Source organism: Mirounga angustirostris, unplaced genomic scaffold (assembly GCF_029215605.1).
Source record: "Mirounga angustirostris isolate CCGP_5_RB_7025 unplaced genomic scaffold, mMirAng1.0.hap1 SCAF_6, whole genome shotgun sequence".
In the NCBI taxonomy this organism is placed as follows: Eukaryota; Metazoa; Chordata; class Mammalia; order Carnivora; family Phocidae; genus Mirounga; species Mirounga angustirostris.
In genome coordinates, this window is record NW_026991714.1 from 10,263,576 (window position 1) to 10,275,912 (window position 12,337).

The 12,337-nt window shown below is 42.4% G+C and overlaps 1 protein-coding gene across 6 annotated transcripts in view; it reads left to right on the forward strand.

The window, feature by feature from the left end:
* TAF1A (TATA-box binding protein associated factor, RNA polymerase I subunit A) overlaps nt 1–12,337 on the forward strand; it is a 53,959-nt gene that overhangs the window by 36,680 nt on the left and 4,942 nt on the right. For 4 of the 6 annotated variants that reach the window (XM_045876849.3, XM_045876847.3, XM_045876850.3 and 1 more), the window contains one exon: nt 1,353–9,206. In XM_045876849.3, coding sequence (XP_045732805.1) covers nt 1,353–1,465 — 113 coding nt within the window. In that variant the 3' untranslated portion in view covers nt 1,466–9,206. Of the gene's footprint in view, nt 1–1,352; nt 9,207–10,743; nt 10,993–12,337 lie in introns of those variants that run through there. The other 2 variants (XR_006791125.2, XM_064593848.1) reach the window with 2 other exon arrangements.

Consider the following 12,337-nt stretch of genomic DNA (forward strand, 5'->3'; position numbering starts at 1 on the left):
GGTGACCCTCATTATATCACAGGATTCAATTCTGGTCTGCCTTTGCTTCATGCTTAGAGTAGGGTATGGTAGCTGCCCTTCTTCCCCTGTTCTGCTAAGGCAAGCCCGGCCCTTGCCCCTCGTGACTCCACATCCGGTGGCTCATGAGGAGGTGGGAGCTTGTAGTTTATTTGGCTTTTTCTCTGTGTTAGGGTGGAAGCAAAACTCTCCATCTTTCTGTATTCTAGATAGAAGCAGAGGTCTGTGTACAAAGTATTTTGGTTTTGCTAAAGTGGTAGGTGTGTTTAGAAATACAGGTTATTACATTAACACCACAGACACCACTGCTTCCCAGCTAATAAAATATTAGTAATTCTGCCATACTGTTTTCAGGGATAATAAAATGGTTACTGTAGGTACAATATATATCCTAGCAGTTTCCTAGAGAAGATGGATGGATAGGTACGTGCTGAGAGTATAATGAAGTTAGTTTTTCTTAGGTGATTGATGGTCTCGCTCATTTATCAAATATATATAAAAAAAATCTCTTGTAATATCCAGTTTATATTTTTTTTTTGAGAGAGAGAATGAGATAGAGAGCATGAGAGGAGGGAGGTTCAGAGAGAGAAGCAGACTCCCTGCCGAGCAGGGAACCCGATGCGGGACTCGATCCTGGGACTCCAGGATCATGACCTGAGCCGAAGGCAGTCGCCTAACCAACTGAGCCACCCAGACACCCCAGTTTACATTTTTTTTTTTTACAGAAGTTTGATTCATGTCTGAAATACTTAACCAGTGATCTGCTTAGCATTGTAAGACTATGAAAAGCAGGTAGAAGGAACTTCTCATGAGCACGAGGCTCCTTTCTCAGAGCTGCACAGTCACCATCTGGCTGCTCGCTAGGTGCTGGAATGACTAGCTAAGTTCTCATCTCTTCTGACCTGTGAGTTGTTTATTCTAATCCTCACCTCAGAGTTTTCTTACAGAGAACTTTCCTATTGTTACAGGTGCCTCTTGGGCTGTTTTACAAGCTAACATTGAAAGGGAAGCTGTAATTTACTTTTGGAGAAGGCACATTTAAGATATAAATATGTGTATAATACACATATCACCTTAACTAGAGCTTGGAAGGCAGGGTGAGAAACCAGTTGAAGTACGTGGTCTGATTATGATGGATCAGAGATGTTTTCGTGTGTAGGAAACGTACATTTCATTGGTAACGGCCCTTAGAATGTGTTCACACTGGTACACATCATACAGACCCCCCCCATTTCATAATCACTAGTACGTCAGAGCTGAGGCAAAACTTTAAAAATGTAGAAATATACTTGAAGAATTGATAAGTATTAAAACTCTCTGTTTTGTTTTTTTAGGTTGCAGATATTTTCGGTTTATCTCCAAACAAGATGATCAAGTCTTAAGGAAAAAAATTAAGCGGATAAAGAAGTCAGTGAAAAAACACAGTATTGTAAATCCAGGACTCTGATATTGAATATCAGTTATTTCAGATGAGTAGCTGCAGAATAGTAGTTCGGTGGGTAATCATTGAATGTATTATTTATTTGGTGTTTCTAGGAGGTAGTTTATATGGCTGCAAAAAAGTCATTCTTTTTTTTTTTTTTTAAGATTTTATTTATTTATTTGAGAGAGAGAGAATGAGAGAGAGCCCATGAGAGGGGGGAGGGTCAGAGGGAGAAGCAGACTCCCTGCCGAGCAGGGAGCCTGGTGCGGGACTCGATCCCGGGACTCCAGGATCATGACCTGAGCCGAAGGCAGTCGCTTAACCAACTGAGCCACCCAGGCGCCCCAAAAAAGTCATTCTTATATTTTTTTATATTTTCTTTTATTATAATTATAGCTAAAGAAACAGTCTCACTGCCTTTGTTCTTTGTAAATACATATTTTTCCTTTTTTGTACTGTGAAATACAATATTTATTACAGAATAATCTCCACATAAGAAATACATTTGTTTAATCAGAGAATACAATTGTATAGCAGTTATTGCCATTTGCAAATAATTTGCTTCTGTTGTATAATAAAGCATAACTTGTAGTATTGTGAAGTGAATTTATATTCTTCTTTAAGATTCTCAATGATCCATGGTAGGTTTACCATCATAAAGAATATATTAGAGGGGCGCCTGGGCGGTTCTGTCGCTTGAGTGTCCAGCTCTTGATTTTGGCTCAGGTCATGATCTCAGGGTCATGAGATCAAGCCCCTCATTGGGCTCCACACTCAGTGGGGGTGTCTGCTTCTCTCCCTCTGCCCCTTCTCCTGCTCCCATGTGCTTGGAAGCATGTGCGTGCATGTTCTCTCTCTCTCTCTCTCTCAAATAAATAAATCCTTAAAAAAAAAAAGAATATATTGGTCATGAGGTCTGTTGAAGAATTTTGGAAACAGAGAAGGATTTAGGAAAGGAATCCTCTTTCTTTTTTGATATTAAGACATGTCAGTCTGGGGCTAACTGACCTGACATAGAGCTACCTTTGACTCTAGAAGACTAGTTTGGGTCAGAGAAGGTAGAGGGGTGGCCTAACTCAGAGGGCTCTAGTTTGTTGCTGTTTGCCGGACACAGCAATCATCTAAGACATGCTTCGGAATTCCTGTGTCCCTCACCTTTCTCTTGGAACCTGGGATGTGGCAGTTGGCAGCTGGACAGTGGAAGAGAATCTGCCAGTGAAATAGTGTCCCAGCGTCACCCAGTCAGCCCAGTGGGAAAGCGTGGTGCAGAAGCCAGGAACAGCTTTCCTGGAGCAGGAGTTGGAACTTCATAATATGTTGTGGTAACTAGTAGAGCAAGTGCTTCTTCCAGACTGGCTCGGCTCTTACACCCTTATGGTTCAGGTAACTTGTTTTTGAGTTCCAGGAAGACCCACTAACTTTAGAGCACCTCCAGTATTTAGATGGCAAACCACACATTTTCCCCATGGCTTATGCTCCTACTAATTTAAAACCATCTGCAAGAGGGGCGCCTGGTGGCTCAGTTGGTTAAGCGTCTGCCTTCGGCTCAGCTCGGGTCATGATCTCGGGGTCCAGGGATCCAACCCCTGCATCAGGCTCCCTGCTCAGGGAGAGTCTCTGCTTCTCCTTCTCCCTCTGCCCCTCCCCCTGTTCCTGCTCTCTCTCTCTCTCTCTGCTCTCTCTTTCTCAAATAAATAAAATCTTTAAAAAAAAAAAATCTGCAAGAAAATTGGGGGACAAATTATGCTTTGTCAATAATTTGATTCAATATTTTATACTTAGTGAGATGACTATCAAATAACTACTCATCCTTATAATATACATATGAAACAAGTAGGTGCCCCACAGACCAACGTGAACCAAGTTCAAGCTACCACATGAGTAGGGCCAGTTTTACTTCTGGGAGTTGGTGAGTGGGTTGTGTAGGAATTCTGCAGAAGAACAACACTATAGGAATGAAATCCCCAGATGACACAGACAAAATCTCAAGGCATAGGCTGGGATTGTCACGGCATCTGCTCCTTGAAACCTTTAGTCAAAAGCTGTTCAACAGGATTGATGAGTTCTCATGATCTCTGGCAAATGGAGGTGGGAATGAAAGAGAAATGAGTAGATAATGGTTCTTGGTTTCCACACAAAGCTTAGTTTTCTAGAACTTTTATATCAAATGTTCGTATCACATTAGGCAGTAAGAGCAGTGCGAATCAACTGTGAAATTATTTTAGGTCCACTAAAGTCAGTTTCATGAATTATGGCTAAAATTTATCAAGCACTTCGGGCTTTACATTTTATCTTACTGTCACCAGAATCCTAAGACTTATCCCTGTTTTACCTAGAAAAAAAGTGAGGTCTCACAGATTGACCTGCACAAGGTCAGAGCTGGTAGGTGTTGGCACCAGGACCTTGACCTGACTAGTGTGGTTCTAAAGATCACACTCTGTCTGTCCTGTCTGTACTGCCTCCCAGTTGAGTCAGTGTTTATAACCTGCAGAGCACTGAGCTAGGTAGCAAGGTGAAGAACAGAGGGGATTCATAACCCAGAGCCTATCAGCTCCAGCAAAACCTGTCCTCTCTGCCAGGCTACTTGGTAGGTTCCCTCTCTGTGTCCTTCCTGGTCCCTTCCTATACAGCCTCTTATCAAATCACTGCATTGTTACATTGTCTTTGCACATCTGTCTTTCTTGATGGTATATTATTTGGGCTTAATAATCTCCTATTGTCAGCCCCTAACAATTTCTAGCTCATTAAATACTGAGTAGAACTGAATGGAAATTAGTGAGAGTTATGGAGCTGGTGTGCCTGTACCGTAGGGAGTCCCATCTTGGGGTGCCTCTCCCAAGTGTGAAGCCTCCGGAGACTGTTCGGCTTGAATTCTGCGTTTATCGTTAGGTAGTTCTGTGACTTCTTGGGCAGGTTACTGAGCTTTCATAGTTCCTTTACCTGTAGATGAGAGACAGGAGGATTTATCTCATCGGATTGCTATGAAAAATGAAAAATACAGTGAATGCCTAGGATAATAATTAATACTTAGCATATCTTAAGTAAGTGACCATCCATCATGATGGTTTTAGACACTAAATAACAGGCACTAAATAAGGATAATTTAAAGTCTTGTTTTCTTGGGGCGCCTGGGTAGCTCAGTTTGGTTGAGCAACTGCCTTCGGCTCCGGTCATGATCCTGCAGTCCCAGGATTGAGTATGGCATCGGGCTTCCTGCTCAGCAGGGAGTCTGCTTCTCCCTCTGACCCTTCCCCCTCTCCTAATCTCTCTCTCTCTCAAATAAATAAAATCTTTTTTTTAAAAAAGTCTTGTTTTCTCTTAGAAACCTCTGAAATACAGAAATTGTGTAATAGTTGAGTTATGCTTCCCACTAAAATACACCTATCTTTCAAGCTATGTACCATCCAGCCATCAACCATGGACTTGAGGGCTTCACACACACTTGAGATCATTCAGTCCACACAGTTCCTCCTTGCTCAGCTGCCGCAATCTCTGATCTCTGGCTCATCAGCTTAGTGGGACTCCCATGCTTTGCTTGGACTGTGGCCCAATGCACTGCTCACGAGAAGTTGTCCTGAGATAGAGAGGTTAGACTATTGTAGAATTTGCTTTATGAGTTTCACTTCAGTAATCCCAGTCTTGTGTTGTCTGTTGCCCACTACTTTGAAAACAGTTGTCTCATATATTTTATCTAGATTAAATAATGTGTAAACTAACTAAATTAAATTAGGGCCTTTTGCCTACCAAATGATACCTTTAAGAAAATTAAATACAGTCTATTAAAAGAAGTATTTGTGGGGCACCTGGCTGGTTCAGTTGGTAGAGCATGCGACTTTTGATCTCTGGGTTGTCTTTAAAAAAAAAAAAAGTCTTACTGAGAAAAACATAAACATATACATTCAACATATACATTAGTCATTAGAATGACTAAAATGTTTATATGTATATGTATTTGCAACACATGAACTGACAAAAGATTAAAATAAATTCAAATCAATAAGCAGGACAAAGAACCCAATAGAAAAAAATGGGCCAAGCACATGAACAAGTATTTCACAGAAGAGGGTAAACATGGACCATAAACACATAAGTCAGGGAAATGCAAAACAAGAGTGTAGTGGAATACCAGTTCAGACCCGTTCAATTAGCAAAAATTACGATACTGAGGTTGAAGAGGATGTGGATCCACAGGGTCTCTTGCACATAGCTGATGGGGTGTAAAATATTGCAGTCATTTTAGGAAACAGTTGCTTTACCATTTACTAAGACTATCCTCGAGTGTTTACTTGAGAAATGCTTGTACACGTAAGCCAAGAGACAATAGCACAGTTCATAATAGCAGAAAAACTAGAAAAACCCCACAAATGCCATTGGCATGAGACTGGATAAATTGTGGTAGAGTCATGTAAAGAAAAATGAATAAGCCGTAGCTTTATACACCAACATAGGTGGGTCTCAGTAACATACCGGGTAAAAGAAATGAGTCCCACTTACTACTCTATGACTACATGGAGTTCAAACTTTATTATAAAGTGCAAACTAATGACTAAAATGTTTGTAAATGCATATAGATTGTGATGAAACTACATATAAAAACACAAGAGAAGGGTAAACGCAAGTGGTTACCTCTGGATGGGAGAGGCAGAGTGATAGGATGGAGGAAAAGCACAGTAAAGGATTTGAATTACTATTAATGGTCTAGTTTTTTAATTAAGTGGCAGGCTCTACATGGACTAATGTTGACAGTGTATTATGAGCCAAGGATTGCGATTTATCCCATTTGGTGCACAGGTTATTTTAAACAATGAAAAGGACCATATAATATAATTTATATGAAATGTCCAGAATAAGCGAGTCTACAGAAATGGAAGAAAGTAGATTAGAGATTGCCTAGGGCAGGGGAAGGGGCAGTAGATGGGAAGATGAGGTGAGAGTGATAGTCAAAGGGCACAGGGTTTCTTTGGGGTGATGAAAATATCCTCAATTTGGGGTGATGGTTGCACAATTCACTCTGTTGAATATACTAAAAAGCATGTTAATTGTACACCGTAAACGAGTTTATTATATGGTGTGTGAATCTTATCAGTGACACTTAGCAAAAAGAAACAAAACCAAAAAATCAAGCTTTATGGAGTCAGAAAGTTCTGGATTCAACAAAGCACCTCACCGAACTGAGCCTCAGGTTTATTCTGTAAAATGGGGCGATCTGAGAAATGTTTAGCATGAGTCTTGATGTATTTTTTTCTCAATAAATGGTAATATTATGAACCAAAAAAAGGAAAAGAAACTAAAAAATGAACACAACCATTCTTTTTTTTTTTAAAGATTTTATTTATTTTATTTGAGAGAGAGAGAGAGAGCACAAGAGGGGCAAGTGGGAGAGGGAGAGGGAGAAGCAGACTCCCCACTGAGCAGGGAGCCCGATGTGGGACTCGATCCCGGGACCCTTCGGCTCATGATCTGAGCCGAAGGCAGTCGCTTAACTTCGCTTAACCAACTGAGCCACCCAGGTGCCCTGAACACAACCATTCTTCAATGAAAGAGTAAGTGTGGCCTTTTTGGATCTAGCTATTTATCCATGTTTATAAGCACAAGGGCTTTTTCTGCTGGATTGAAATATTTCAAAAGGAAATAGCAGACCCTTGATGGATGTGGGCTACAAATCCTATGACTAAAATCTGACTAAGTTAATTTTTAAAAAATCTATTTGGGGTGCCTGGCTGGCTCAGTCGGCAGAGCATGTGACTCCCTATCTCAGGATTGTGAGTTTGAGCCCCATGTTGGGTGTGGAGTTGACTTAAGAAAAAAAAAAGTTTAAAAATTAATTTGTTTGAAACTCTTCCTCCATCCAAGATTCATGCTGCCAAAAGAAACAATCAGGCACCAAATAAAAGTCCACTCCTCTTCAGTCCTACAAAGAACCTTCTCCATGCAGATAGAGATGTAGTCTTTAACTCAGTGAATAGAGGCAGATCTTGAATTTCTGTCCTGTCAGCCCCACAATGGTAGTTGCCAGTTGTCTGCTTAAATCTCCCATTATGCCGATACCAAGAATTTACATAATCTTGTCAACATGCCTGGATCTTCATTCAGTCAACATACTCTTCAGTTGGCTGGCTGCATCTGGCACACATCTTTTCTAAATGAAGATAAACAAGTAAAAGTGATTGCTGTACTTTCATGTTTTGATACATCATGATGGAATGAACAGGATCTGGGCCATAATCCAGAACAACTAAATTTAATTTTTTAATTTTTATTTTTTTAAAGATTTTATTTATTTTAGAGAGAGAGAGAGTGAGAGAGCATGCAAGCAAGGGGAGGAGCAGAGGGAGAGGGACAAGCAGACTCTGTGCTCAGTGTGGAGCCTGATGTGGGGCTCGATCCCACGACCTTAGCCGAAGTCAAGAGTCGGATGTTTAACCGACTGAGCCACCTAGGTGTCCCAGAACACCTAAATTTTATTGCCATTTTTCCCATTCACCCAAAGCATCTCCCTAAGCATTTCATGGAGCCACTCTGAGACTTAATTCACTTGTCTATATGTTGGGAATATAGCTTACCTTGGAGAATTTTTGTGAAGATCAAATGAGATGAGAAAATACTTTGTAAACTGTAATACAAATGAAGAGTTATTAATACATTCCCTAATCTCAAACACACCTGTTCATTTTTATACGGTGAGAAGGCAGATAAACTGTGAGAGTAAACCATAAACTATACGGGAAGGGACTGAGCTAGAACATTTCTTTTTCTATTTTTTCTGTTCTATTCCATGACATGATGCTAGAATAAACACCAGACCTGAACCTCTTCAACATTATTTTTGAAAGGCACTTGCCACGGGCACCTGGCTGGCTCAGTTGGAAGAGCATGCAACTCTTGATCTCAGGGTCGTGAGTTTGAGCCCCACGTTGGGTGTAGAGCTTACTAAAAAAAAAAGGGCCCTTGCTGTATGAGAGAGAAAGAGTGTGTGTGTGTGTGTGTGTGTGTGTGTCTGCTATGGGTTGAATTGTGTATCCCCAAAAAGATATGGTGAAGTCCTAAGCCCCAGTCTTTCATAATAGTGACCTTGTTTGGAAATAGGGTCTTTACAGAGATAAGTCAAAGTAAGGTCATTAGGATGGGCCTAATCCAAAATGACCAGTGTCCTCATAAAAGGGAAAGTTTGGACACAGACATGCACACGGAGAAGTCCATGTGAACACAAAGACAGAAGTTGGGGTGATGTATCCTCTGGCTGAGGAATGTACAAGTTTGCCGGTAAACAGATTCTTCCTGGCCCTGAGAGGAACCAACCCTGCTGACACCTTGACATCACTCTGTCTTCTAGCCTTCAGAGTGTGAGACACCTGCTGTTTAAGCAGCGTAGTTTGTGATACTTTGTTACAGCAGCCCTAGCAAACTAATACAATATTTTTAAAAATGCTCTGTTAGCAAACTAATAGAATATTTTTAAAAATGCTCTGTTTGCTTCAAAGGTTGGAGCTCAGGTGATTTCAGATACCCAGTTGGTCCCAGCTTGTATTCAAACTTACCTCCTAAGCTCACCTAACAGTCAAACTTGTTTCCTGGTCTTCTCCACCTCTACCTCGTCTGAACACCCTGGTCAACCCTCATGAGGATTTTCTTAGCCACCCTAGCCTGATGCCCTCTCTCCCTCCTGGGGATTCCTAGTGGCAAGTTTGTTCCTCATTGATACCTTAATATCATCTGCCTAGTATTATTTGGACTCTTATTTTAACCTTTCTTCTCAGAGCATAAACTCCTTGGGAAAAAAAAACCCTCCTTTGTGCATCCGTTTTCTGTTAAACATTCCTCTTTCAGCATAATGTTTTGTGCATGATAATAGCATAATGATAAAATAGTAACTGCATAATTATTATATAATCACATGTATTGTGTAATTACATCGAAAATATTATGTAGTCCCATCTGAAATATTGCATTTTTTTTTTTTTTAAGATTTTATTTGACAGAGAGACACAGGGAGAGAGGGAACATAAGCAGGGGGAGTGGGAGAGGGAGAAGCAGACTTCCCACTGAGCAGGAACCCTATGTAGCTCCATCCCAGAACCCTGGGATCATGACCTGAACTGAAGGCAGACGCTTAACAACTGAGCCACCCAGGCGCCCCTGAAATATTGCATCTTTTAATAATCAGAAATTTATGCTGTAACTATGTCTGATGGGACCTGCTAGCTGATCTGTTCCCACTAATTTTGAAATCCCTCTGCCTAAAACAGTTAGGTCTGATTTGAATTTACATGTCCTGGGTGGACAGGAATTATTATGTCCAAGGTTTTTGTTGTTTTTCTTTTTTTTTTTTTTAGCACTGTGCTATAATTTTTTTTAAAGGATCCGTTTTTTTTTTTTTAATTTAATTTATTTATTTGAGAGAGAGAGAGGGAGCGCACGAGTGGGGGTAGGGGCAGAGGGAGAAAGGAAGACAAGCAGATTCCCCGTGGAGCTGGGAACAGGACTCGTGGAACTCGGGGCTCAATCCCACGACCCAGGAGATCATGACATGAGCTGAAACCGTGAGTCGGGTGCTCAACCGACTGAGCCACCCAGGCACCCCTGTGCTATAATTCTTTAAATACAGTCATTAAGAATTATTTTCCAAGAAGGAGGCATTCCTTTTGAACTCAGTATTTTTCGTGGCAAAGGGAAAACTGAGACATAAATGTCAAAGATCTAAAAGCAGTTTCAGGTCCCACATGGAATGAGAGAATGCACTCATTCTTACGCCTCATGGGGTCAGACTGTTACCTCCCATTTCTGAGAAGGCCGTGGTGCGTGAATCTGGGGGCTGAAGTTGGTCCACGTGTTTCTCATTCCACCCGCACAAGGCTTCCAGAGCGATGACATTATCTAACTTTTCAGCAAACAACCCCATGGAAACAGCACAGTCACCAGTGAATCATGGTGCTGTACTATGTTTTAAAAAGCAATATTCGGGGCGCCTGGGTGGCTCAGATGGTTAAGCGTCTGCCTTCGGCTCAGGTCATGATCCCAGGGTCCTGGGATCAAGCCCCACATCGGACTCCTGGCTCAGTGGGGAGCCTGCTTCTCCCTCTCCCTCTGCCTCTCTCCCTGCTCATGCTCTCTGTATCTCTGTGTCTCAAATGAATAAATAAAATCTTAAAAAAAAGAAAAAGAAAAAAAAAGCAATATTCAACTAGGGCTGATATTGAACAGTACAAACGGGAAAGTAGGGATGCGTTGTCGATTATTCTTAACTACTCCCTCCTCCTGACTTTTCCCTTAGTTATAAAAATGTTGTTTGTTTGTATTTCAAGTGCCATCTGGGGCCTTCATCATCCACAGCATTGTGAGCACACACTTGACTAGACTGAGGCTCCTTGTGCCCTCTTGATGACACCCTGGAAAGGCTATTTGGGGTGGTGAACGGGAGCCCTCCATAGAAGCCCCTCCAGGCTGAGAAGAATCTTTGATTTCATCTGCATTTCAAAGGGCACTTTTTGCCCGTAAGGAAATTTCGGGGTGGAGTAGAACCATGGAATGTACCAGAAGGAAAGTGAACTCAGGTACCTGATGCCTCTGCAGACTTGTGCCCAGGTTCATGCCTCTGTCTGGGTTTGGGGTTGCGTGAGTTTGGGACCCCCATGTCCTTCATCCACTTATCCAAGAAATATATATATACATTTTTAAAATTTATTTTTTGAGAGAGAGAGAAAGAGAGGGAGCACACTTGGGGGAGGGGGAGGGGCAGAGGGAGAATCTCACACAGACTCCACGCCCAGCACCAAGCCTGGCTGAATCTCACAACCCTGAGATCATGACCTGGGCCAAAATCAGGAGTCGACACTTAAGCCACTGAGTCACCCAGGCGCTCCTTTTTTAAGAAATATTTATCAAAGCCCTGTTATGTGCAAGGAACCTGTATAAAGTGAAACGCATTCTTAAATGCTAATGTTGAAATATACACAAAGTGAGGAGGTGTGCCCTGAGAGCAAGTGCAGATTTGGCAAAAACAAAGACCCCAGGGGCGCCTGAGTGGCTCAGTTGGTTAAGCGACTGCCTTCGGCTCAGGTCGTGATCCTGGAGTCCCTGGATCGAGTCCCGCATCGGGCTCTCTGCTCGGCAGAGAGTCTGCTTCTCCCTCTGACCCTAACCCCTCTCATGTGCTCTCTCCTTCTCTCTCTCTCAAATAAATAAATAAAATCTTAAAAAAAAACAACAACAAAGACCCCAGATGTTCGGTGCTTCCTGATGACCCTGTTCCAATAGCCCTTTGCTGACTCCTTGTTTCCACCAGGCCACACTCCCTCCTTTCTTCTTCCTCCTGCTGTGGATGCAAGATTCATGGCCTGTCTTCTCTTCCTACCACTGCAAGGATAGACCTTCCAGATCACAGGGACCATACAGCGCCCCCTGCCTCCCCCTGTCTCCCCGCCCCCACCCTGGAGTCCCGTTGGTGCCATTCAGCACCACAGGAACGCCCGCATCTTGCCCTTGCACACTCCAATGTCTGGGACTACGTAATACGCGGTCTTCTCTCCCGGAGACTTCTCTGCGGGGGACTCTGGGCAGCTCAGGCTTGTGAAGAAACGGTAAACAAAGTGTGAATTTCCTGCCCCTCACCCCCAGGAATTCTTGGCAGTTTTAATGAATCACAGCAGGCCTGCCATTGACACCATTGTACCTTTTCCTAAGCAGCCATGCACCCCAATAACTCAGCAGTAGGGGTCAGAACTTGCACCAGCTTCACGTTTAGACGGGATTGGAGGGGACAGGGACATCTCTCATTGTTTCCATATGAGACACTTAACTACCCAGACCGCAGAAGGGACACTGCTCAGAAACCACCTCAGGGAACTTGGTGGGGGCGGGGACAGAGGGAAGGAAGAAAACACCCTGGGGGTAGAGAGC